Source organism: Megascapheus bottae, chromosome 8, assembly GCF_031878675.1.
Source record: "Megascapheus bottae isolate mThoBot1 chromosome 8, mThoBot2.hap1, whole genome shotgun sequence".
Lineage (NCBI taxonomy): Eukaryota > Metazoa > Chordata > Mammalia > Rodentia > Geomyidae > Megascapheus > Megascapheus bottae.
In genome coordinates, this window is record NC_143516.1 from 36766272 (window position 1) to 36793173 (window position 26902).

Genomic DNA, 26902 nt, shown 5'->3' on the forward strand with positions numbered 1-26902 from the left:
TACTATTTTGTATGAATGTAGCCTCTGGCAGTTCCCTAGTTTTAAGAAGAGTATTTAAGGTCGGAACTTAAAATAAACGGGAGAGTCTTAGGCGGCAGTCTGGAGCTCACAGTCTTCTTGGACTGCTGACTTGGGCTGTAGTCCTCCCGAACTCCATCTGTTTGTCTCTCTTCTATTTTTTCCTAGTCCTTGCCCCTATTTCAGGAATCCCAATCCGCGAACCCTGGTTTGCTGCCGGCTGGCCCCGGCACTGGTGGGTTATTTTGGGGTAAAAATTAAACAGCGCAACTTTGTCATCATCCAACAGTGTCGCCACTTTATTTGTTTACCAGATCATACTGGCCATTACCCTTGACCCTAGTCAACCCTTGACCGAAGACTTAATGACAGATGACTATTTTGGATGCATTTCCTTGCTGCTTTGTGCAGGTGGCTTCCTCATTGTTGCATAGACAGTGATGGGGACATCAGTTATGGTCAGGCAATGACTTCCCGGGCATCTTCGGAGTTGCCTGAGGACAAATGACAGATTGTTAGAGCATTAAAGGTTCAGTATAGGTTCAACTGTTTAAAACCACTTTGAAATCTTTAAATATCACAAAATACATATAACACAGAATTGCCATGGAAGCAGACCTTCTAGACTGAGATACTAAAGAAATTGTGGATATTGCCATGCATCGAATAGGAAATTCATAAACACAAAATGATTTTCCAGATGTTCATTCTGAAAGATATTCAGCAATTGCTAACAGGCCAAATCACTGCATAGTTATAAGTGATAATACGGTGGCAATTTATTCATATAGACTTTTAAAAATTTCTTTTCTGGTGAGTGATTTTAAAATTAGAGTATTTGTGAAGCAAAAAATAGTGCTGATATGATAAGATCCCAGGTTTGAAATGGCACCTAGTCCAAAAACATATCTAGCATCTGGATTTCCTTTCCCACACTTTCACCAAATGTTCACCCAGCCTCAAATACTTCTAAAGAGGAGCTCATTACTTCCCTAAGTAGCCTATGTCATCCTTGAATAACTCTGGTTTCCCTCCCTACCTTATTAAGTTCAAATTTCTGTCTCAAAATCTCCTAACCATAACAAGCCTAGTATTTACTGTTTTGCTATGATAAATGGCAGAAAATGTGAAACAAATCTTATTATCTTATACTTTACTTTCAATTTTTCAAAAATGATTTAATAGACTATGCTCTGTGTTACTCTCTTTCAGCCAAAGATCCAGTCAGTCAAAATTACCCTAAGGGGCAGGGAGTGTGGCCTAGTGGTAAAGTGCTTGCCTAGCATGCACAAAGCCCTGGGTTTGATTCCTGGGTACCACACACATAGAAAAATGTTGCTGGGGCTCAAGAGGTAGAGTGGTAGCCTTGAGAAAGCCCAAAGATAGTGCCAGACAAAAAGATAACAACCACAATATATCTAGCTAAAAATTTACTCCCCAAAACAGAGACAGCAAATTAGTGTAGACATACAGACACAAAAATACTCTTTATGGTTTAAAAAAACAAAACAATAAAGGAAAACAAGCAAAAAAAACCCTAACCCTGATCCTTGTAAACAATAATTTTATAACAACAGTATTTTAATTCCTTGCCTCGACCGAATATCAGCTCAAGCTTATACTAATGATAACCAGTACAAATCTCCTCAGTTGTCAGGAGGAAATGAACTGTCACCTATTTGGCGATGTCTCCTTCCCATTACAGGCAGCACTGGAACTCAGGCCCGATTCGAGCCCGATTGAAGAGTCTCCTCCTTCCACTGGAAATCTCCTTGGCTGGGTCCCAAACCGAAAAGGCATAATTCACTGAAAACCTAGATTCAAATTGTAAAATCATGGGGAGATTATCTTCAAAGAATTCCATGAAATTTTTAATGTTACAGGCATCCACAATCATTCTGGAAAATAACATCTTAAGAAATCTACAAAAATACAAGACACTGCATTTCATACTAAGTACGAGTTTGTGCTTCACTTTCTTAGCAAAGCCTTCCAATTCTATAGCATTTTTATGTCCATCTTGTAACAATGATCATCAGTCTAACTCAGCATTTCTCCCCCATGGCACTAGTGACATTGACAAACTGTCCTGAAAACACAGGCAGTACGCCTGCACTAGATGCCATCAATACCCCTCTCTCACAGTTGTGAATGTACAAAACATCTCATTACCATGCCAAGCATCCTCAACTAAGAGAGAAAGGCAAAATTTCTCCCTGATGAGAAACGCTGGCCTAATGCTTTCATCACTACTTCCTGACTGTCTTTGTCATCACTAAATCCTTAGTACCTAGAAGAGTTTCGGGTACACAGTCAGTGTTTCAGAACTCTTCTTTGAATAAAGAACTCTCCTTTGAATAAATGCCCAAGAGAGACAAAGGGTAAGAAACATGAAAAAATGTCTTAATACTATCTCATATATTTAGTATTCTATGCCTACTAAGTAAAAATTTGTTGTTGGTAACAATAAAACCAAATTATTAAGGTTTAAGAATTTGAATAACAGATTTTTAGATGATATGTTAGTTATCTAGGAAAAGATTTTGGAAGGGATAACATTGATCAGGATGCATTGTACTCATAAATTGACAGATTGAATTGACTAGTAAAACTAAAGATAATTTAAATTAACTTAAAACAATATACATTTTGCTTAATCATGATCTTTTAATGCCAGAATAAACTATGGGTTAGTGTAATTATCTAACAGTGGTGGTACTGAATTACAGTTAACTTGATCAAGGAAACAGAGACTTACCAAAATAGGCCGAGTCTGATTCCTGTAGAGATGAATAAATCAATTGCTTCTACTGACCTTCCATAGAATGCTGGATTTGCCAAAGGGATGATGATAAAATGTTCCAGTGCTACCCGGAAATTATGACATCAGAAGATTCTTTCCATAGCTTCCTACCTGCTAAAGAATCAAATGGTTCCATTCGTAACCAGCAACAAGTGGAACTGGGACAAAAATGTTCATCTCTAAGGCTGTTGTTTCTTTTAAGAGCTTTATTTTGTGGCTACTACCTTATTTTCGGATTATTACACATTTTACTCTATGAATGAATACTTATAACCTCGTGCATCTGCACAAAATTTCACTGGTAATTCTCTTCTTTATATTTCATTTTCTCATCTATCTTCCAAACCTTCCCTTAATAATTCAAATTAAATCCAATCTATCTATGTCACCATCCCACTTTAATATCCCTAACCTCAAACCAAATTTTAATGTTACAAAAACACTTGAAAAGATACTAGTTTCTTGGAATGTAATTACATTGCACAAGTTATAATAGCATGGATAATCAGTTTAAATAACAGTGATGTTATCACTACAATGTAACCTTAACAAACATTCACTTTTGAGCAGAAGACTTTAAACTGTAATCTTAAAATATATTAAGGTACAAAGGATATATTGATATATAATGAATAGGTTTAATTTTTTGTTCAGGAGTATTTGTTGGCACTTTATTTATTTTATTGTAAAGGTGATGTGCACAGGGGTTGCAGTTACATAAGTCAGGTAATGAGTGCATTTCTTTTTGAACAGTGTCACCCTTCCCACATTTTCTCACACTACCCCTTCCCCAAGCTATACAGTTCACTTCCAACATCATGTCTAGTGAGTATCACTGTTGTCATATCACTGGGATAGTTTCTGTCCCAGACTACATCTTCCCATGTCTGGACCACCTATTATTTTTCTTATTTCTTTAAGACCACCTTAAAGTCCTAAAGGGTATTTGCAAGAAGGAAGAATACATTTTGCACTGTCATTATTCTGATTTCTTATCCCTGACTTTATTCTCTGCCAGCCTCTCACCATTGCCTGGCTCTGGTCTGCTTTCCTTCTCCCAGCAAGTTTTTGGCTTCTCTATGAATCGCTTTTACTATCATTCAGTATCTTCCCTAATTAGGAATTCTTAGATTTACCACCTAAGCTAGAACATTGCTTTTCAACTATCCAGTTTTCCAATTTTCAAAGCTAATGGTTAAAGTACAAAATGTCAGTAAGCAGCTTTAACTTGATTAACTTCTTTATTACTACTTACATATTACACTAAGTTTCCACTGCTGGCTTTCATGATCTGTGTTATGAAAAAGTTGACATTCCACCTAAGAATTTATTTTACATAAAATCTTACCTGTAGACCTTCTTTTTCTTACAAGGGTGCTATCTGTGAATAAGTTGATCAAAATTTTAGCTTAGAGAAATACAGGTTTCACTTATTGTGTCATAAACGAACAAATCACTGCTGGTCATTGTTAGCTAATTCAGGATTAGGACATAAACATGTTTTCCTTAAGATGGTTAAGAAATGTTTAATAGTTTGCCTTGAAATATCAGTGCAAAAATGATGTGGGGCTGACTTAGAATGTAATATAAATTTTGACACATTAACAATGAAATTCTGAATTCAAATCACTGAAAGTTTGCCGAAAATATTACAACTGCAAAGTAAAAAGAATGCTAGATATCTCCAAGGAAAATATCTAACTTGCTGTTACTTTGAACTAGTTTGTTTTACACAAATTATGCCAAATTTCTTAAATGGGTGGTACAATGCAACCAAACAGTAGGTGGATTTATGAAAATTCATCGGATGAGTAAGAATACATTTGAAGACAGAATCAATGACTCCACAGTAGATTTGTACAAAACAAAACAATAAGTGAAGTTTCAATGATGGACAGTGAAATCTCTTTGTTCTTTTAAATTATCATAAGCCCTGAAATAATCATCTTCCAGTTGTCTCATTAACTCATGAGATGCAGAAAATGAACGATATGTCAACAAATTACATCCTAAGAAACCATTCATAGTCATTCAACAAATTAATTTTCTGAAAACCCACCATGAGCCAGGTATGTGCTAAGTAATAAATATAAAAGACTAAGCAGAAACACAATTTTTGTTATAGCGCAGCTTACTGGATGGAGTAAGATATTTTCAAGACTATGTTATTATACCTAAATCTCAAGGAAGAGTAGGCACCAATGAGGTGAAACTGAGGGAGAGGCAAAGACATGCAAACAGAAGGAATCGTATATGCAAAGATCAAGTGCCTAGGGACCAAAAGATTGTGAGGTTACCATCCACTCAGCTGGTCTAAGAGATAAGAACGGGCCAAATGATTCAGGAGTATGAATCGAAGTTAAGCAGGCTTTATCATATTAACAAAGGAACCTGGGGAAGAACTTCGGTTTCTCAAGACATAGTGTTAGGTTTCACAAATTTTTCTCTATTAATTATCCACTCCAATCGTTACTCTACTTGCTTTGGACTCAAATCACTTTCCTTTTCCTAGTTCCTTAAAAGGACACTTGGTCATTGATTTTTCTTCTAATCATTTAATAAAATTCTATCAAAGCACTATTTTCATTGTTAGTTTTTCTCAGCCCAAATATTTCCTTTTAAAGAAAGCTTGTAAGATGTTCAATATATTGTCATGTTTTCCTTGACTTATGAGCTATTTAAAATCTTGTTTCATCTTCAAACACTTAAGAATACTCTATTTTTGTTTCTAATTATATTTCATTTTGGTCAGAGAGCATGCCTTGTATGATTTGAAACATTTTAAGTTGAGATTTTTTTTGTCAGTCCTGGAGCTTGAACTCAGGGCCTGTGCACTGTCCTTGGACAATGTTTGCTCCAGGCTAGTACTCTGCCACTTGACCCACAGCACCACTTCCAGCTTCTTCTGTGTATGTGGTACCAGGGAATCAAACTCTGGGCATTGTGCATACTAGGCGAGTACTCTACCACTAGGCCATGCTCTTGGCACACAAATCCAGGCTTATTTTATGCCTAGAGTATGAACTACCTTACTAAATGTCCCATGTGCACTGAAGAAGTTGCACCTTTTGATGTTAATGAAGAGTTCTGTGTAAGTAGTTACCAGAGTTGTTGGATGCTTTTATTTTCTTCCCATTTTTTTATTGATTATTGAAGTAGCCATGTTAAAAATCCCCAATTATTAGTTTTTCTTCTTGTTCTGATCATTTTTGCTTCATATAAGTTCAAAGCATTATTTTATGCATATTTCATATAGTGATACCTTCATGAAGTGACCTTTATTATTGTGAATTATCATTATGAATTATCTTTTTTCACTGTGCATTCTTTGTTCAATATAAATTTTTCTTTCCTTTGCAATCTAAAATTTGTATATCTGCTTTCTATTGACTACAGTTGGAAACATTTCTCCTGTTGTTTTACTTTTTTATATACGTGTATGTATTTGAGACCCAAAGTGGGTCTCTTTTGTGTGTTTTTTTCATGGGCTTTAACTCTGGGCCTGGGCGCTGTCCCTGAGCTCTTCAGCTCAAGGCTACCACCCTACCACTGGAGCCACAGCGCCACTTCCGGTTTTCTGGTGGTTAATTGAAAATAAGAATCTCATGGATTTTGTGTGCCCAATATAGCTTTGAACCTGGATTCTTAGATCTCGGCCTCCTGCTCGGAATATAGGTGTGAGCCAGGCTACAAAGTGGATCTCTTATAAATAGTATGTAATTGAGGGCCAGGAGTTTAGCCTACTGGTAGAGTGCTTGCCTAGCTTGCAATCAATCTGGGTTCAATTCCTCCAAATTGCATGTATGCATGCATGCATACATACATACATACATACATACATACATACATACATGCAAAAAAAGCCATAAATGGACTGTGCCCAGGCCCTGAGTTCAAGGCCTAGGACTAGCAAAAAAAATCGTATGTAGTTGAATCTGATTACTTTTAAAGTATGTTTTCACTATTGGAAATGACACATAAGTTTGAATTGAAATCTCTCATCTCTTCTGGGAGACTAGCTTAGTGGTAGAGAGCTTACCTAGCATGCACAAAGCCCTGGGTTCAATTCTGGGTAACACATACATAGAAAAAGCTGGAAGTGGTGCTGTGGCTCAAGTGGTAGAACTCTAACTTGAGAAAGCCCAAGGACAGTGCCCAGACCCTGAGTTCAAGCAACAGAACTGGCAAAAAAAAAATCTTCCTCCTTGCTGTTTCTATTTTCTTTATGTCATAAATTCTTTGTTCTTTTTTCTTATTGTTTTGTCCTTTTGGTCTGGATATACTTTGTGAATATTTTCAAAATAAACTATGCTTCCTTGGGTTTTTACTTTTTATTTCTTCAGGTTAACTGCCTGCAAATGACATTATCACTCCAGTATATTAAAAGAACCTGACAATAATATACTCCATTTCCCTTTTCTTGCCTTTCATAACTTTATTTTCATATATTTTACCTCTACCTATGCTAAAAATGTCATTGGATAATTGTAGGATAATGTTTAATGAGAATTTTATATTTACCTATATATTTATCATTTTCAGTACTTTGATCCCCTTGATGATTTTCATTCATCATTTGCCTTTTTTGCCTAAAAGTTTTCACTAAACAGAATTGACACTGAATGATTAATTCATTTGGCTTTTATAACTTTTTGTTTTTGAATAATACAGTATTTTCACTGTGTACAGACCCCAAGTTAGAAGCTGTATTTTTACCAATTTTAAGTGCTTTTCATGTTTTGTTCCATTGGCTGGTATCGTTTATTAAAAGAAGTCTGCTATCTTTTCATTTTATCTATTCTCTACTATTTTGTGTACTGAGTGATTTTAAGCTGGCCCTTGGGCCACGAGTTTGGCCAAGTGGTAAGAGTGCTTATCTAGCATGCACGAAGACCCAGGTTCGATTCCTCAGTACTGTATACATAGAAAAAGCTAGAAATGGTGCTGTGGCTCAAGTGGTAGGGCTCTAGCCCTGAGGAAAGCCCAATAACAGTGCTCAGGCCCTGAGCTCAAGCCCCAACACTGACCAAAAAAAAGATAGTTTCTTTTATCATTCATACTGAGCAATTTGATTACAATGTTGCTCATGCAGCTTTCTTCTTGTTTCTTCTGCCTAAGAGTCACTTGAACATCTTGGATCTCCTGTTTATCACATGTGGACATTTCTCAGTGATTATTTATCCAAGTACTTTCTCTTCCGTCTTGTTACTCAAATTGCATGTTTGTTAAGGTGCTTACATCCATCCCAACTCATGCACTGTTGTTGTATTTTTCCTTTCAATTTTTGTTCCTCATTACTATGTTGTTAATTTCTTTACTCCGTTTTGCCAGACCAGACAATCTTCTCTTAATTCCATCATTTCATATCAGATATTGTGCTTTTTGTTCCTAGACAACCAACTCGGATCTGTATTTTGGGGTTTTGTTGTTGTTGTTGTTGTTGTTTTTGCATTTCTTATTCATTTGCCCATGATACCATCTGCCTTTTTGAACATGTAGTGTATATTTTTTCATATATTTTTTATTGTAATTAATAGAAGGGTTACATGATATTTGCCAGATAGATGGTGAATTCATTCCCTTACATTGATACCCTTTCACATGTCTTGGTCCCCATTTCTCTCCACCCCACCCCCACCCCTCATCTGTTTTTCCCCGTTCCCTATCCAATTTCAAATAACCAAATACAAATATATCCGGTATATCAGGTAACAAAGTAAGATACTGTAACAATATGAGATAACCAAGGGACAGCAAAAGAGATGAGAGATAACATAGTACCTTAAGAACAACAGTCATTCATTATATGGCTTATGTTTCTATATCCTAGTCGTCCTTTCATTTAGCGTCCTACTATGTGGCCTTTTGTATCAAGGTTTTGCTCTATTGCAAATCTCTGCTAGGAGAGCCCAAGGTTTCTACTGATTATGACAAATGAGGGAAACCATTGAGCCTAAGTTCCTTTGAGTCTGGCTTACTTCACTTAATATGATCTTTTCTAAGTCTTTCCATTTCCTAACAAATGGGGCGATGTCATTCTTTCTGACAGCAGCATAGAATTCCATTGTGTACAAATACCACATCTTGTTGATCCACTCATCAACTGAGGGACATCTAGGTTGGTTCCATATCTTTGCTATGGTAAATAGTGCTGCAATGAACATTGTTGTGCTGGTGGATTTAGTATGTCTTTGTTTCTGGATGATTGGGTAAATGCCAAGTAGTGGAATTGCTGGGTCATAGGGGAGCTCTGTGTTTAGTCTTTTGAGGAACTGCCATACTGCTTTCCATAGTGGTTGAATGAGTTTGCACTCCCACCAACAGTGTAATAGTGATCCTTCCTGGCCATATCCCCTCCAGCATCTGTTGTTATTAGATTTCTTGATCCTGGTCATTCTAACTGGAGTGAGGTGGAATCTTAGAGTTGTTTTGATTTGCATTTCTTTTATGACCAGAGATGTTGAGCATTTCTTCATGAGTCTATAGGCCATTTTTGTTTCTTCTTCAGAGAAGACTCTCTTTAAGTCTTTGGCCCATCTTTTAATGGGATGCTTGTTACTTTGGAGATTAGTTTTGGATTGATTCAATTTTTTGAGCTGTTGATATATTTTAGATATGAGGCCTTTGTCTGTTGTATGGTTGGTGAGTTTGTATTTCCTTAGTCTTTTCCACACATGCATGCACCAGTCTGTATTGACATCTTGGCTGTTACCACAGTCTTACAAGTCCTGATTCCTATAGACTCAGGTCCACACAAGGACATCCATTAAAAAAAACCTAAGTCATTATCTTTAACAGTTAATAAGAAAACTTATTTAAAGTTAAAAGGATAATGATATATATCAATTCAGTGAAAAATGATTGGGAGGAAAAAACTTTGGAAAACTGATCATCTAGAAAGCAAGTAAATTTACTAACACCTTGCAAGATGAGGTTAGGAAACATAATGCAAATTACTATCAAGTAATGTAAAACAAAAACTCAGAACAAGCACTGTGTAAGCAAAGATAAAAATTGATAGGGTACTTACAAATTCAAAGCATATTTCAATAAAAGTGGCAGTGGAAGTACATTTATATCTTTGCTGTTCTACATCATGTGTACTTAGTAATCGTACATTGAGCCTTCTTTGTCTACTGCCCATTCTAATAATGCTAATATTTTTATCTTTTGTTTCTACAGTCTCTGATTATTCCAAAATCTTTCTACAGAAAGATCACTATTGCTTTGATTTTTCATCTCTGTAGTCTGCTCCTTCACACTTTTAGAAATTACTTTTTTCCTGGGCTGTCCTCAAACTATGATCCTCCTAACTCTACCCCCCACCAAATAACTAAGATTACAGATGTGAGCCACTACATTCAGCTGAGGACTTAAGTTTTTCCCATGCATGGCTTCTGGAATCTAATAACTGGGACAACAGGGAAGAGCTCTGAAACACAAGAATACCAGATGAATGAGCACCAAAATTGACACACTGACACTGACAAATCATCACCTATAATTGTCCACATCCTATGAATTTCAAAAGTCCCAGACTTTGGGACCTCATCAAGACCTGAAATGTCTGACTGCTCCTAAGACATCCAATTTACCAATATGCAGTTAAAGCAACTAAAAAAATTTCTTGATTAAAACTGGCCTAGCAAATCTCAAGAAACCTAAGTACTAATGTGAAAACAAAATACAAATAGAATGGGGAAGCACAGGGAGCCAGTGGCTCATGCTTGTAATCCTAGCTACTCAGGAGGCTGAGATCTGAGGATCATGGTTCAAAGCCAGACAAGGCAGGAAAATCCATGAGACTCATCTCCAATAAACTACTCTGAATAAAAAGCCAGAAATGGTGCTGTGGATCAAGAGGTAGAGTGCTAGCCCTGAGCTAAAAGAGGCTCAGGGATAGTGTATAGGCCTGGAGTTCAAGCCCCAGGACTGGAAAAAAAGGGGGGAGGTAATGAAAGGGGGGGGAGACAGTCTTAAGAGAGAGGGAGGGGGAGAGGGAGAGGAAAAGTAAGAAGGAGAATAAGATGGAGAGGAAGTGGGAGAGGGAGACGGAGTGGGAGAGAGGGAGAGAGAGAATTATGAGGAAGTCTTAGCAACAGCAACAACTCACTGCAACTTCAAACTTAACAGTTACTAGAAAAAGTAGTGACAATTATTATTTGTCCTGGTGGGAAATGTTTCCTAATCCTTTGAATTATTATGGCTCATATTATCACACATTAAATGCATATACACTTTTTATTAAATGCAGGTTACTTAGCATATTTTCCTGAGGGTTTGTGGAAAATTATTAATTTCATTAAAGAAGTATTTGCGCTCCTAAATTAAAACCTGGCCTTAAAATAATTAAGGCTTTTTATGTAATTGACAATTATAAGGCATTAGAGATTTTTCAGGAATGCCTGTCTTTTCAAACTTTCCTTCTTCCATCCCTTGTAAACATTGTATATGCAATGTTTATGTTGTGAACCCCTGTTCATAAGACTTGTGCTTACTAGGCCCCTGGAACCTATAGGACTAATATAATTCACAGTCTGCCTATGCATGCGTTTTCAATTCGACTGTAAGTCTGTTATAGCTGAATCTATTCTTAATTTCTTTTGAATGTGGGGAGAAGTAAATCTGAGGAGTATAGGCATTCGACATACAATTGGGTTTCTGAACTTAGCTTTGCCATTTTGGTCAGCGCGCCCCTAGTTTTCTGTGGCATCGCAGCAGGCCTGTTGGTCTGGGGTTTCTTTATGCTCATCGACATTTTTGGATTTCCACTAGAACAAAGGGTCGACATGCTCTGCTTTGCCTTTACAACAAAGGCCTTGTTTAATAGGGTCACTGAGGTGGGCCTTGCGTGAAATGAGTAAAGGGAACCGGCCCCACCGCCCAGAGGGTTGAGATGTGAACCAAGACTAAACCTCTGATAATCCACGAACAGTTGTAAAGATAAAATTCTTTAAAAAAAAAAAAAAATCACTCCAAAGCCTAATTACCCGTCAGTTCCCGCGGCCTCCAGAGCTGCCGTTGCTCAAAGATGTTCACAAGGCAGCTCAGGTTTGTGGCTCACAGGCCCAGTTGCTATGGTAACGGCGAGACGCGACTGCGCTTGCGCATCATCCCGGCAGCCAGGACTGTGGAAATGCTTAACGACGGCAGCGACTTACGGCAACAGCGTGACTTACGGCCGCCCCCTGGCCCAGTAGAGGCTGTCTGGCAGGATGACCCAGTCGGTGGTCGTACAGGGTGAGCTTCGTCCACGGGGCGCGGGGATGCGAACGCGGTGGACCTTGGCTGTCTTGTTTCCTACCTAATGTCAGGTTCTCTTTCTTCTGGGGTCGCAGTCGGCCAATGCGGAAACCAGATCGGCTGCTGCTTTTGGGACCTGGCGCTGAGGGAGCACGCCTCTGTCAACCAGGTAGGCCGCCCGCGGGGGACCCCGCGGAGCCGCAGGGACTCCGCCTGGGCCTTGATCTGATCGACGTACATTGCGCGGGAGAACCACTGGGCAGCGGTGGGTCCACGCCTGTGATCCCACTTCTCAGGAGGCTGAGATCTGAGGATCATGGTTCAAAGCCAGCCCGGGCAGGAAAATCCATGAGACCTCCATCTCCACTAGAGTACCACCCCCCCCCCCCAAAAAAAAGGCAGAAGTGGAGCTGTGGCGTAAGTGGTACCGCGTTGATCATAGAAGACCAGGAACAGCGTTCAGACCCTATGTTCAAGTTCCCAGGACTGACACCAGACAGACAGAGACAGACAGACGGAAGAAAAGGAAAACGTAACTGGTTTTTAACGTAGGTTGCCCTCACACACACTGGACTGAAAGAATATTGACCAGAGACATGATTCTTAACAAAATTTCCTAATGCCCAGTAGTCTTCTTACCTTCTATTAGTGTTCTTGTGGAAACCACAAAAGGTGAAAGAGTGTGAGAATACTCTTGCCTAACAAGTTATGGTCATTCTGTTCTTTAAGTCTTTTTTTTTTTTAACGGTCACTAGAATCCAGTGAAAGCTAATTACACTTGTTTTTGCAATCCAGAAGGAAATCTTTTCTTCATCCCCCTTCCTAAATTTTATAAGGCTCATGGTATTTACTGTCTTCTGGAGAGAAATTTCAAGACTCATTCTAAGCAATGTTCTGATAACTTGCTTTTTTGTTATAGACATTAGCCATTCTAGTATTGTTAAAACTGAAAAAAGAAAACTTTGGACAAGAAAATTTACACGAGCTAAATTATTTTTCTTTCTTTTTAGAAAGGCATTTACGATGAAGCCATAAGCAGCTTCTTTAGAAATGTAGATACCAGGTAAGATGGGATTAAAGTCTGTCATAGAATACAGTCATCCTTTTTTTTCTTGTCCCTAGATTGGAGAAAATTTCTTCATGGAAAGTAACAGTTGATAGCCATGAAGGTGTATACCTCTTTTCCTTTTCTCATTAAAAATATTTTGCTTTATGTCATTGCAGCACAACAAGTTTCCTTTTCAGATTTGAAAGAACTCTTAGTGTGACTTCTTTAACCTTGCTAAAGTTTTACTAAAGGAAAGTTGAACTTTCCCTTAGCTATCATGTGATTGCATCTAGTAATGGCTAGCTTTTGATAACCTATATCTCTGATCAAAGTACAGCTTTGAGTATAGAATGTGCTAAAAAGGAGAAAAGCCTTTGTGTAACTGTTTACAGTAAAGATTACTTTGTAATTGTGTGTCCATACTAAGGCTTGAACTGAAGGCTTAAGCACTGTCCATTAGTTTTTTGTCTTAAGGCTGCCACTCTACGAGTTGAGCCACAGCACTATGGTTTCAGTATATGTGTATCAAAGTCTTTTACATCAAAGAGTAAGTTGACATTCAGGGTATGTCCATGCCTTTGAATGATAAATGGTTAAATTTAGACATTTTCAGAATATTTCAGAAAAATCAATTGTGGTAATTTTGCACTTAAAAATTATACTAAATATCAGGCCCAAATTTAATTCAGTAGAAGTTCTGGTTAGAATTACTTGACTGAGTGTTTAAGCTGTTATCTTCTGATTAGTTTTCACTTTGTTGTTGAATTCCAAAACAAGCTTACAAATGCTCAGGCTTATAAACTTTCAGATTTTTTTTTTTCCCTTAAAAATGAGTCAACGAACTCAGCCACGAACTGGTGGCTCACACCTGTAATTTTAACTACTTAGGAAGCTGAGATCTGAGAATTTAATGCAAAGCCAGCCAGACCAGGAAAATCTGAGACTTATCTCCAGTTAAACACCAAAAAGCTGGAAGTGGAGATGTGGTAGAGTAGTGGCCTTGAGCACAAAAGCATCCATGTCCTGAGTTCAAGCCCCAGGAACAGCACAACACACAGAAGAATGAGTCAGCTTCTCTTCAGTAGACTCAGATTGTTCAAGTTCAAAGAAATGAGAGATTGAAAACTGGAAAGGCAATGTAGTACAGTAGGAACTATAATTCAGACCAGATAAGCATATTCTCTTTCTTAGGAAATTTTTCAAATACAGTCAGAAGGTTGCTTGATGACTGTGGCATCACAATAAAAGACATTAGATATATATCATTTAACATATACCATAAAGGAAATTTATCTATATCAGGGATTAGCAAATCTCCATGTAAGGACCAAATAGTAAATATATTAAGTTTTACAAACTATAAAGGTCCAAGTTGTAGCTGCTACACTGCTTTTATACAGTGTATACACATAAATGAGTATGACTGCTGTATTTGAATAAGCCATTATTTTAGCAAACTAACAGCTAGTTGTATTTGGCCTGAGGACTGCAGTTTATTGACCCGTTACCTATAGCATCTGATTTAGCTAAGCTTTCCAACTACTGTTAGCTTACCTTGTGACCTATCTTCATGAACACAAGCATTGTGTTTGTTCATCAATTTCAGTACTTAACATATTTTGAAGGTAAGATTCAGGATAAGATCTCAAGGTAAGAACAGCCAGACAATGGTATATAACTGGTGTATCAGTTGATGTGTATTTATAAGCCTCATTAATGGTAGTTTAATTATTAAACGTATCTGTTTATCTAGAAATCTGAAAATTAGATGATTTGGTATTAGAAAAGTCTCTTAGAGACCTATGTAATTTACCTATCCTTAGTATATTGGCTTTGTCCTCATATTTATTACTTCATGACTATAAAATAAGTCTCCAGAAATCACATCCATATCATATGTAAGGGCAAGGAAAAGGAATAAGGTTAATACCAATTTTGCATCTGGTACTTTTTATTAGAAAAGCCTTCCTCCCCTTCATCTCACTGGCCAAAGTCATTATATGGTCAGCCTAACTACAAATCACCCCTTTAAGAGATAGACAAGGGGGTGGGCGGTAGCCTGGCCTACTGGTAGAGTGCTTGCCTAGCATACCCAAAGCCCTGGGTTCCATTCCTTGGTACCACATACACAGAAAAAGCCATATGTGGTTCTGTGACGCAGGTGGTAGAGCACTAGCCTGGAGGAAGCTCAAGGACAGTGCCCAGACCCTGAGTTCAAGCCCTAGGAATAGCAAAAGAAAAAAAGAGAGAGAGACCTAGACAGGGAAGGAGTTAGGAATGGCCTACTACATCTAACCTGTAACCAACCACCCGTGGTATAGAAATGTCGGTTAACATTTATACACTGAATATTAGAAATTTATAGTAGATCTTAATGACCTTTTCTTTTTTGTCTTGTTTTGCTTTTCTCTTTCAGAGTGGTTGGTGATGGTGGCAGTATATCCAGTGGGAAAATACGTTCTTTAAAAGCACGGGTAAGATACATATGTTTTGACTGTTACATTGGAGAGCCAGTATCCCAATCCAAATTAAAAAAAAAAAATAGAATGTCATTTCCTAGACTACTCTTGATTTGAGCCCTTTTCCACCAGCATATCAGGGTGGGAGGTAAAGGAAACGGTTTTAGGAAATAATAAATCAGTGGGGATGTTTCTCCTTAGGAGCTCTTGATATTTTATGTGGCTGTGATCATTAAAGAGTCTACACTTCACAAGATTAGTTGATGCTTAGATTTCTCCACTGGGCCAGTAGTCTTAAGCTAACAAGCCAATACAAAGAATTAAAGCCAGAAGGCTGTTACTATGTGGGTCTACCTAAATGAGAAATGCAGAACACACTCACAATATAATTAGCTTGTAAGGGAAAAACAAACAAGGACTTGATGTGACCAGAAGAATTGGAAACATTGTACACTATGTTAAGCTTTGTTTTTTCTTATTGTCAGGATACTGTATAGAGGGGTTACAGTTACATTCATCAGGTAGTAGGTGCATTACTTTGATAACCCTTTTCATGGTTTTGTCCCCATTTCCCTCTCCCCACCCCTCTCAATCTTTTTGTTTTCCCCCTTCCTTTCTCTAATTCAAATAAAAAAATAAATGTATATACAATATACCAAGTAAGAGCCAGATACAGTAACAGCATGAGATTAACCATAGGGCAAAAAAAAAAAAGAGAAAAGATGGCATAGTATACATTAATAACAATCACACAAGATAAACCTCTTGTTAAGCTTTTAATACTGACTAAATGATGATTTTGTCAAAACTTACATCAGGAGGAGTCTAACTCTTGTTAGGAAGACCCTTTAGTTTCCCACACAACATGTCTTAATTGTTTTGCTTTTATAATCTTTGTTTTTTGGTCAGTCATAGAGATTGAACTGGGGCCCTGGGTGTTATCTCTAAGCTCTTTTCCTCAAGGCTAGTGCTCTACCTATTTGAGCCACAGCACTACTTCCTGTTTTCTGGTAATTAATTGGAGATAAGATTGTCTTGGGCTTCCCTGCCTGGGCTGGCTTTGAACTGTTATTCTCAGATCTCAATCTCCTGAGCAGCTAGAATTACAGGCATAAGACACCAGCACCAGGCCTCTTTTTTTTTTTTTTGGCCAGTCCTGGGCTTGGGCTCAGGGCCTGAGCAATGTCCTTGGACTTTCTCAAGGCTAGCACTCTACCACTTGAGCTTCAGCACCACTTCCGGCTTTTTTTCTATGTATGTGGTACCGAGGAATCGAACCCGGGTCTTCCTGCATGCTAGGCAAGCGCTCTACCACTAGGCCAAACTCCCAGCCCCACCAGGCCTCTTTTATACCTTTAGTTTCGTTTATTATATAATCTTGCTGTATAAGACAGTCTCTCAGACTTGAGTGCTGTAGTACAAATGTGTACCACCATGCCCATACATCTACCAACATTTCCTTTGTTGGGGGAGTTGGCCTCTAAGGGTGCTACCCCACGGCATCACACTTGGGCCACACACGTGCTAAACAGGTGCTCTACCACTGAGTTACAGCAACCCCAGCCCTTGTAGTGAACATAGAAAATAAAGTACAAGGATATGGAGAAGGCCCCAGACTTTCCAGAGTCAATTTATGTTCAATTTTATGTTCTCACTTTTTTCTTGGTAATATGAATTAATCTCCCATGTCAAGGAAGTTGTAGGAATGAATTAGGTTGTGAGTTACTCAGAGGAAGGGAACCTGTTGTCATCTTTGTCTATCTAGTGCCTTCACTTTGAGCAAATGCATTAGCACATTCTACATTTATTATACTTTATGTTGTCTTCTAGATTTCTAAGACCATGTTAGAGATTCAGTTTTAGGGGATTATTGAGTTCTTATTCTTCCCCGACACATACATACATGTGCACTCATAAACACACACACACACACACACATACACTCAACACACATATACATTTACAGGAGGATACAAGAGTTTAGACCGTTTTTCAAGTGGATTTCACCTTTTGATTGGAGTGGAATTTTTAATTCTCAGAACACATTCTGTATAAAGGTTTTGATTAAGTTTAAACTGCAAAAAGAACAGTACACCTTACAGTTCATATATACTTTTAAGATAGCAAAATAGCATGTAATCTAATGCTCAAGAGGCTGTAGCAAGAAGATTGTGAATTTGAGGCTAGTTTACACTATTTTCAAGACTTTTTTAAAAGCAAAATAAAACATAGTTTTAATTTACAGAATAAGCAGTTCTAAAAGAAAATCCATACTTGAGTTTTGTTTCTCTCTTCAGGCTGTCTTGATTGACATGGAAGAAGGGGTCGTGAATGAAATTCTTCAGGGACCATTGAGAGATGTATTTGATGGCAAACAGCTCATTACTGATATTTCTGGCTCAGGAAATAATTGGTGAGGAGAATTTCCTCAACATAACTATTGAAGGCCATTAAAAAAACTGAAATTCTGATGGGTCCTGCTAACACAAAAGCAAGATGTACTCCACACACGGCCCTAGCTGACAGGCCGATCTTCACAGCACTTGGAAGCTCCTGTGCTTACTCTTAAGCTCTTAAGCCTAGATCCTTCTAATTTTTTTTTTTTTTTTTTGCCAGTCCTGGGGCTTGAACTCAGGGCCTGGGCACTGTACTTGAGCTTTTTCAAGGCTAGTGTTCTACCACTTGAGCCACAGAACCACTTCCAGCTCTTTCTGTTTATGTGATACCAAGGAATTGAACCCAGGACTTCATTCTAGGCCATATCCCAGCCCCCCTTCTACTTTTTTCAAAAATGAGTCATAAAATTTTGATTGGCTAAATTTTTCTTTGCAAATTTATTCTTACAGAAAGTAAATGGTGTTGTTGGTACTTGAACTAATTTGTGTATTTTTGACTCTCAAATCCTCCAAATTAATTGGATGTAATAGAATTGACAGAGATGAAATAAGACCAGTATCCTGTCACTCAAGCCAAAGCTTGAGGCTATTTTGGCTCTTCCATATGTAGTAGTCTCTTCTCATTAATAACCAAGAAAACTCCAACAGGGATCATATAAGAATTCACAGTGAAACAGTTTTTGCAGTTAAGTTGCTTGTGATTTGCAAATCTCATATTTATTATTTTAACTTTATTGTTATGCCCTTTGGTTCATAATGATTACTTGTGACTTATACCTAATTGCATATAATGGGAAAATAATTATTTTATAATTTGTGTAATTTTCAAATTTGAGCAACCCAAAATACTTGCACAGAATCTCATGAATTTCAGTTGTGTAACATTTGCCATTTCATCTAGTGGATAGGACCATACTTTCCTATTTGAAATGAGACTAGTTTACTTTATTTCCTTGACTTGATAAGTAACCTTATCTTGTTTTTTTTCAGTATACAAATTTACTGCAGTTCAGAGTTTACATGCAAAGAATAAACTGTGTAACTGAAAAGATGAGAAAAGTAGAAAAAACAACTTAATACTGATTACTCATGAATTTTGTATCCACAATTGGGGATTAGTTAGTACCTATAGGATATCTGATTGAATGAAGTGAGTAAAGATTTTACTTGGCAAAATTACAAAGTGTAACTGTTGAACTTTTTCTTATAATTATCTTATTTAGGGAAGAAATAGTAAAAAAAAAAAAAAAAAAGAGGGGGGGGTATTTTTAAAATCTTTTTTTTTTTTTTTCAGGGCTGTTGGTCACAAAGTATTTGGCAGTCTTTACCAAGAACAGATTCTAGAGAAACTCAGAAAGTCGGCTGAGCACTGTGATTGCTTGCAGTGTTTCTTTATAATACACTCTATGGGAGGAGGTAAACTCACTCATTTGCCAATGCCAGTGTTAAAATGCAAGTAGCAATTCATTCTGCACACATACGTTCCCAGACCTGCTTACATTATATGTCTATGATTTAATGGTTATATATAACTTTTTATTTTAAAATTTTGTGACACTGATTCACTGTTCTCAATTTTTAAAAATTTAAGCCCTTATTTCAGTGTCAAGAGAACTAAATTGGTTCTTCCAGAGAGTGTCAAGAGGACCTCAAAATGGTCCAGTGATTCACGTACTGCCATATGCTTTCCTCTAACAAAACCAGGCTGTCCTGAACCCCTGGCAATAGAATTGTTTACCTTTACACCAAAAAGGTTGGGAAAGCACCAAAATCTGCCTATGGTATGTGCCCAGGCCAACTCCAGGGGGTTTGTGCTGTGAGACCTAAAGTCCTCATGTATTTCTCAAAAAAAAAAAAAAAAAAAGCATGTCAGCAGAGTGGTTCCATGTATGCCAAATGTGTTCAAGACAGGATCAAGTGTGCTTTCCTTATCAAGGAGCGGAAAATGATCAGGAAAGTGCTGAAGACACAGCAAAATAAAAATAAGAAGCTTTGTGTGCCTAGGATGCAAGAGATCTATAAATTGCTAGCAAAGAAAGAACATTTTTGATAAATAAAAAGGCTTTGCATAATTCCACTAATGTAAGGCAGGCAGTAAGTTGAAAATTATGCCTGCAAATAAAATAAAAATTCAAGCTCTTCACAATTATATTCTGAATCTTTGATCCTTTATTGTTTTGTTTTTGAAATTTTATTCCTCAGGAACAGGATCTGGACTTGGCACATTTCTTTTAACAATGTTGAAAGATGAATTCCCAGATGTATACAGATTTGTGACTTCCATTTATCCTTCAAGTGAGGATGATGTCATAACCTCACCTTACAATAGCATGTTGGCAATGAAGGAACTAAATGAGCATGCAGATTGTGTGCTGCCCATTGATAATCAGGTAAGGAATGAGCTTAGGACTTAGGGATAAGTTTTAGTGTATTTAATTCTGTATTTTTTGTGAAAGATTTCATTCACTTTGTACTCTCCATCTAAGAAAAAATAAGTTTAAATTGTTTTTTCTTTCTCTTCTGTCCTTCCTAGAAAAACATCCCTAAGTACACTCTTCTTAAAAGATTCTTTCCTAATATTTTTCTCTCAAAAGTCTTTATTTGACATCATTAGCAAAATTGACCTCATGGTAAGTTCTGGAAAGCTGGGTACAATTGTGAAGCCGAAGAGTCTGATTACTTCAAATGCTGAGGCTTTAAAAAAGAGACAGAAGAAGCCCTTTGATGCAATGAACAACATTGTGGCAAATTTACTACTTAACCTAACAAGGTAATTCTGCAATTGAAACAGCCATTGAAAAACATCAGTTTGCTTTGGATGGTGTTTTCAATTTTTGTATAATAGCATTTTTTTTCTTTTTAGTACTGGGTGTCCACAGGCTGTCCAGTAGGCTAGATATACTCTGTATCACCTCATTAAGCCCTAACCCAGTAGCATTTTTCATTCCGAGTTGTCAGAGCTGTTTTTTATGTTATTTTGCCTCATATTTTTATTGGAACAATAGATCAGAATTTTAATGCCTGTGACTGCAAAGCAGCATTTTTCTGAATATATTCTGTGAAATTAATAAGTGTATAATAAGCAGTTTTGTAGTATGTTTTGGTTAGAGAACTAAATTCACTTTTTTCTTTTCTGTAGAATATGTTTTAGACCAATGAATCTGAATTCTTTCATCCAAAAGATTTCTGTGACTTGAGTCTCAAATATTTCTTGGGCATTATTAACTTTCACATTAAAGTTTCTACAATTATTGAATAATTATTGACCTATGTTTAAATCAACATAAACTGTTAACCTTTGTATATGAAACTGAGTTTAGTCATATTCTGGTTACATAAATACAGAAATGAGTATTGCTACCTTATGTTATATCTTCATTATCCCTATACATAATTGTTTATGATAGTGTTTCAGCAATATAGAGAATAGTAATATTCCACATTGAATGCTATACAAAAGGATTAGAGAAAATGTCAACTGAATAGATCAACTTAAATTCAAAGTGTGTAACTTTAAAGTTAATGCTATTCTCATTTTTTCATGTTTTTAGCTCTGCAAGGTTTGAAGGGTCCCTCAATATGGACCTTAATGAAATCAGTATGAATTTAGTTCCTTTTCCTCAACTTCATTATCTTACATCAAGCCTGACCCCTCTGTACACATTAGCAGATGTCAACATTCCTCCTCGAAGGTAAGATATAAATGAATTCTAATCTCTTTTTTTTTTATTTGCCAGTCCTGGGGCTTGAACTCAGGGCCTGAGCATTGTCCTTGGGCTTTCTCAAGCCTAGAGCTCTATCACTTGAGCCACAGCACCACTTCCAGCTTTTTCTATGTATGTGGTACCGAGGAATTGAACCCATGCATGCTAAGATAGCATTCTTCCACAGGCCAAACTTACAGCCCTCTAATCCCTTAAGAACATGAAGTTCTATTTTCAAGCAAAAACTTTTAGAGTTTACATTAACTAATCATTGATCATTTTGTGAGACGTACATAAAACACAATTGATAAATACCATTTCTGTGTGTGCATGTATGTACATACATACACATATACACACATACACATACATATATGTACGTACATATGTATTACAAAATTAAAACTTGGAACAAGTGACTTCGACTTTTAGTTTTTCTTATCTGTAAAAATGAAGAGTACTTTTCACATGTGCTTCTTAAATAACTGAATTTTCACATGGTAGCCCTTGTTCTAATCACCTGGTTCTGCAACTGTGTCATTTATGAACATAAAGTTAGCATTTTATTTATTTTTTTTTTTTTGCCAGACCTGGGGCTTTCCTCAAGGCTAGCACTCTACAACTTGAACCACAGCAACACTTCAGGCTTTTTCTTTTGTTTGTGGTACTGAAGAATCGAGCCTGGGTCTTCATGCATGCTAGGCCAAACTCCTGGCCCAGCATCTGGTTTTTTAATCAAGGAATAAGATGGTTTTAAAAGATGCTCTTAGTATATATGATGAAAGCTTATCCTCATTAACATGCACAATTGAAAATAGTCCTGACAAACAGGAAAGTGGAAACTGAAGTTTTTTGTTTTTTTTTTTTATAAAGCTTCAGCAAGGTAACAAGGTGACAGTTGTGTACTTTAGGAATGTTATAAATGAAACTCCTGGCAGCCAGTTATACCAACTAATAGGTAGGACTTCTTTTTCCAATGGATCCAGGAGATTGTTATAATGAAGCAGCATACACAAAGTAGAATGTGTTATTCACTGTATCCATCCAGCACATTAGTATGTTTAAAGAGTGAGAACTTTAACATGGCCCCAAAATGAACTTTGATGGAAAATCACTATAAATAACAGACATTTTTAATAAAATTTACCTGTGTGTGTGTGTGTGTGTATGTGTATGTGTGTATGTGTGTGTGTATGTATGCATGCATGCATGCCAGTCCTGGAGCTTAAACCCAGGGTCTGGGCACTGTTCTTAAGCCTTTGTGCTCAAGGCTAGTGCTCTACCACTGTCACAGCTCTGCTGGAAGCTTTGTAATGGTTAATTGGAGATAAGACTCTCATGGGCATTCTGCCTGGGCTGGCTTGGAACTACTCTCCTTAGATCTCAGCCTCCTGAGTAGCTAGGATCAAAGGCCTGAGCCATCAGCATCCAATAGTAAAGTTATTTCTTAAGAAAAAGACATGGGACTTGGATGTAGCTTAGTGGCAGAGTGCAGCATCCTGGCTTCAAATCCCAGTACCAAAAGAAGACAAGACAAAAAAGAAAGATATGTTGGCAGTGGGTCAAAGGATAGAGCACCTGCTTAGGAAGGTCAAGGCCCTGAGTTCAAACCCTAATACTTAAAAAACAATGTTTTAGCCAGGTGCAGTGGCACACACCTGTCATCCCAAGCTATGTGAAAGGCTGAGATAGGGAAGATCATAGTTCTGGGCCATCTCAGAAAAGTCTAGAAGACTCCATTTCCATAGAAGAAAGTTAAATGTGCTAGCACGTATTTATGATCCCAGCAACAAGAAGCTTGACATGCAAAGAATGTGACTGGGGAAGGTGATGACCAGGAAGCTAGACCCCATCCTAAAACAATGACCAGTGACAACCAGGATCCAATGTGCGGCTCACTGCCACCATGCCAGGCTAGCAAGCACAAACTCTCCCCCAAGTAGAGAAAAATGAAGATGTAGAATTTTTGTAATTAAGTTCAACACAAAGAAAAATATTTTCTGACTTGTTCCTTCCATCTAAATATTTAAAAGTCAGTTGAATGTATTTTACTTGGCATACTTCAATAAAGGCAATACTGACATCACTTGTGAGGGAGGGATACACGTGTGTGCGTGTGCAAGCTGATCCTGACCAGTTTTGCTTAGGGCTAACACTCTACCACTTGAGCCACAGCTCCACTGTAAGCTGTTTTGATGCCCAGTTGGAGATAAGAATCCCTCAGATTTTCCTGCCCAGGCTTGCTTAGAACCACAGTCCTCAGATCTCAGCCTCCTGAGGAGCTACGATTACAAGTGCGAGTCACCAGCGCCTGGCAGCACTTTTCTAATCTTAGGAATCTGTGGTAAAGAGTTGTTTTGAATTATAATATATCACCGAAAGTTTATAAAACATTAAAATAGCAAACCAGTAAATGTGTTGCAGTCTTTATTCTTTTAGGGTTTTGATTGATTTGCTTCTGCTCTTATATAGACATTCCAAAGGCTGCCATGTCGGTGTATCTTTTAATTTATTTAGCTTGAGCTCAGGGCCTGAGCACTGCCCTTGGATTTTCTCAAGGCTAGAGCTCTACCACTTGAGCCTTAGCACCACTTCCAGCTTTTTTTTTTTCTATGTATGTGGTATCGAGGAATCGAACCCGGGTCAACAGGCATGCTAGGCAAGCACTCTACCGCTAGGCCAAACTCCCGGCAGTCAGTGCATCTTTTTATCTTACTATTTCCTGTTGTAGGTTGGATCAGATGTTTTCAGATGCCTTCAGTAAAGATCACCAACTGATTCGAGGAGACCCCAGACACAGTCTCTACCTCGCCTGCGCCCTCATGGTTAGAGGAAATGTACAGATTTCAGACTTACGCCGAAATATTGAAAGGTATGATTTCTATTTTTCAAGGTCATTTAAGTCTACTTAGGACAATGAAGCATAAGACAGCATCTCTTCAAATTCAGTAATGCCCCTTCCTAAAGTGTGACCTTGAGCATACTACTTAGCCTTGTCTTCTTCAAGTAAAATAGAAATAAGAGTATACCGTTATTTATAAATATTAAATGGCATATAAGTGATTTTATTTTTCTGAGCATATCCAAAAAAGTTACAGCTGTTATTATTTGAATTACCACCACATGCACAGCTTCTATGTTTGTATTTTGCTATTTGGAAGACTTTTTAGAAAAACTCTTACTGTTGAATTAAAAAGAAAAAAAAAGTATGCCATTTCCAGATTTCTATTCTTAAGTAACATGTTTCTAGGTTTATAAATCCCTCCATAGCTAATTTAATGTCCTTAAGTTACTATTAAATGACTCTTAGTTCACTGTCACATTGTTACATGATGTTGGGTTGATGCAAAATAGATCATTTAGATTATAAATGTAGTTGATAATTAGACTGGTATCAGTAGTGTCCTTCAACTAATATACCATAATATGGTACCCATTTTTAGTGCCTTAGTTCTTTATGTTTCTGTGTCTCAGATTAAAACCTGCTCTGCAGTTTGTCTCCTGGAATCAAGAAGGCTGGAAGACCAGCCTGTGTTCAGTGCCTCCTGTGGGCCATTCGCATTCATTATTAGCTTTAGCAAATAACACCTGCGTGAAACCTACCTTCATGGAACTGAGAGACAGGTTCATGAGGCTATACAAGAAAAAGGTAACCACTCACTTTTTTTTTTTTTTTGCACCAGTCCTGAGGCTTAAACTCAGGACCTGGGCACTGTCCTTGGACACTTCTTGCTCAAGGCTAGCGAGCACTCTGCCACTTGAACCACAGCATGACTTCCAACTTTATCTAAGTGTGTGGTACTGGGGAATACCAGGGAATCGAACCCAGGGCTTCATGCATGCTAGGCAAGCACTCTACCACTAGGCCAACCTCTGTACCCAACCACTCACTTCTATTACTGTGTTTTGGCTAAGAAGTAACATTGTTGCAAGTCAGGATTGACCTTGCCCACCATATTTCCTATACTGATAATAACTGAAGAACTGAAGAGGAGAGACTTAGACTTGTCTTTAAATGGGAACTTGCATGAGTGTATAGGATTGTGGTAGACTATTTTATTCGGGTTCTCATTTCCCATTATAAAGTCCTAAGATGGTAACTGTTATCCACTGGTTCATTTTCAGGCTCATCTCCATCACTATTTACAAGTTGAAGGGATGGAGGAAAGCTGCTTCTCAGAGGCCGTGTCATCCTTGTCAGCACTCATCCAGGAGTATAACCAACTGGACGCCACAAGAAGCCTGCCTGTGCAGGATGTACCACGCCTAAGTGTGGCTGTGTGACAGTCAGATCTCACACTGTTTTCCTCAGCTTTCTGCTGCCTCCTGTTTGTGACTCAGAAAGCACAGTTGTTTTTATATCATCAGGAAGCATTTCGTCTTGAAGAGGGCTTCCTATTGATCACAGTTTGTTGGTAAGACGTGTGTGAAATTGGTGAATCCTGCTGTATCAGAAGTCAAGAGAACAAAGTTCCTGAAGTTTGCTTTATTGATAGCCTCGAGTTTACATTTTTATACACTGATAATCTTGTCTTTGTTTTTAAAAGTTTACAGCTTTTATATTTATTTATGTTATATAAGTATTTTCCACATAATTCTGTTTTCAGGAATTTTTTTTCCGTTTGTACTCAAAAGAATCATTGAGACATTGTATATTTGTACTTATTTTTAAATATCTTTGTCAAATCACTTGATTTTGTAATAAACAGTTTAACAACATTTTAAGCAATGTCACTTGTTACTACTGTTGTGAATACCATCATTTATATAAACGAACAGAACCTACCTTCTCCCAACCCTATCATGAAATTGTTCCAGTTAATGTATTTCTCTAGACTAACTCTTAACATTTTGAATCACAATTTATATTTCAGACACAGGTTCATTTACCTTATAAGGAAATAATCTTTAGAAACGATTTCTTTTAAGTTTTTTTCCTTTGCAAAGTAATGATACTGTTCTTGGTCTTTATCTTGGAAATTTAGTTTATTATTTGGTATAAAAACTTCTAGATCAGGGGCCAGGAGCTTATTAGCCTAATGGTAGAGTGTTTGCCTAGCATACATGAAGACCTGGGTTTGATTCCACATACATAGAAAAGCCAGAAATGGTGCTGTGGCTCAAGTGGTAGAGCTCTGGCCTTGAGGTAAAACCCCAAGGACATTGCTCAGGCCCTGAGTTCAAGCCCTAGGACTGGTGAAAAAAGGAAATAAAAAAGAAAACTTCTAGAT

At 37.5% G+C, this 26902-nt stretch overlaps 2 protein-coding genes across 7 annotated transcripts; one reads left to right on the top strand and one right to left on the bottom strand.

Moving 5' to 3' along the window:
* Positions 1–289: 289 nt before the first annotated feature.
* Fam229b (family with sequence similarity 229 member B) lies at positions 290–11919 on the bottom strand. 3 transcript variants are annotated; one of them, XM_090338262.1, is made up of 4 exons: positions 11812–11919; positions 2777–2935; positions 1694–1832; positions 290–512 (listed from the first exon to the last, which is right to left on the bottom strand). In XM_090338262.1, the coding sequence occupies exons 3-4, from the start codon at positions 1816–1818 to the stop codon at positions 395–397; spliced, it is 243 nt and encodes an 80-aa protein (XP_090194388.1). In that variant the 5' UTR covers positions 1819–1832; positions 2777–2935; positions 11812–11919; the 3' UTR covers positions 290–394. The 3 variants fall into 3 exon arrangements, with proteins under 3 accessions (XP_090194388.1, XP_090194391.1, XP_090194389.1); XM_090338265.1 differs by having other exon boundaries at positions 2777–2932; positions 11812–11904; XM_090338263.1 differs by lacking the exon at positions 11812–11919 and adding an exon at positions 4170–4260.
* Tube1 (tubulin epsilon 1) lies at positions 2981–26543 on the top strand. 4 transcript variants are annotated; one of them, XM_090338259.1, is made up of 13 exons: positions 2981–3122; positions 11888–12061; positions 12160–12233; positions 13075–13127; positions 15529–15586; positions 17869–17984; positions 19262–19383; positions 20170–20357; positions 20562–20737; positions 21519–21659; positions 24403–24543; positions 25146–25320; positions 25797–26543. In XM_090338259.1, exons 2-13 carry the CDS (start codon positions 12037–12039, stop codon positions 25953–25955), a joined length of 1428 nt encoding a protein of 475 aa, XP_090194385.1. In that variant the 5' UTR covers positions 2981–3122; positions 11888–12036; the 3' UTR covers positions 25956–26543. The 4 variants fall into 4 exon arrangements, with proteins under 4 accessions (XP_090194385.1, XP_090194384.1, XP_090194386.1 ...); XM_090338258.1 differs by lacking the exon at positions 2981–3122 and having other exon boundaries at positions 12038–12233; positions 25797–26542; XM_090338260.1 differs by lacking the exons at positions 2981–3122; positions 11888–12061; positions 13075–13127 and having other exon boundaries at positions 12145–12233; positions 25797–26542.
* The last annotated feature ends 359 nt before the right edge of the window (positions 26544–26902 follow it).

Excerpts from the sequence above, each read along its gene's own strand:
- Fam229b (XM_090338262.1), bottom strand. The coding sequence starts at position 1,818 with ATGCCTTTTCGGTTTGGGACCCAGCCAAGGAGATTTCCAGTGGAAGGA. Across the intron at positions 513-1,693 it reads AAGGAGACATCGCCAAATAG|GCAACTCCGAAGATGCCCGG; the intron begins GTGACAGTTCAT and ends ATTTGTCCTCAG.
- Tube1 (XM_090338258.1), top strand. The coding sequence starts at position 12,129 with ATGTCAGGTTCTCTTTCTTCTGGGGTCGCAGTCGGCCAATGCGGAAAC. Across the intron at positions 15,587-17,868 it reads TACGTTCTTTAAAAGCACGG|GCTGTCTTGATTGACATGGA; the intron begins GTAAGATACATA and ends TTCTCTCTTCAG. Across the intron at positions 19,384-20,169 it reads AATACACTCTATGGGAGGAG|GAACAGGATCTGGACTTGGC; the intron begins GTAAACTCACTC and ends TTTATTCCTCAG.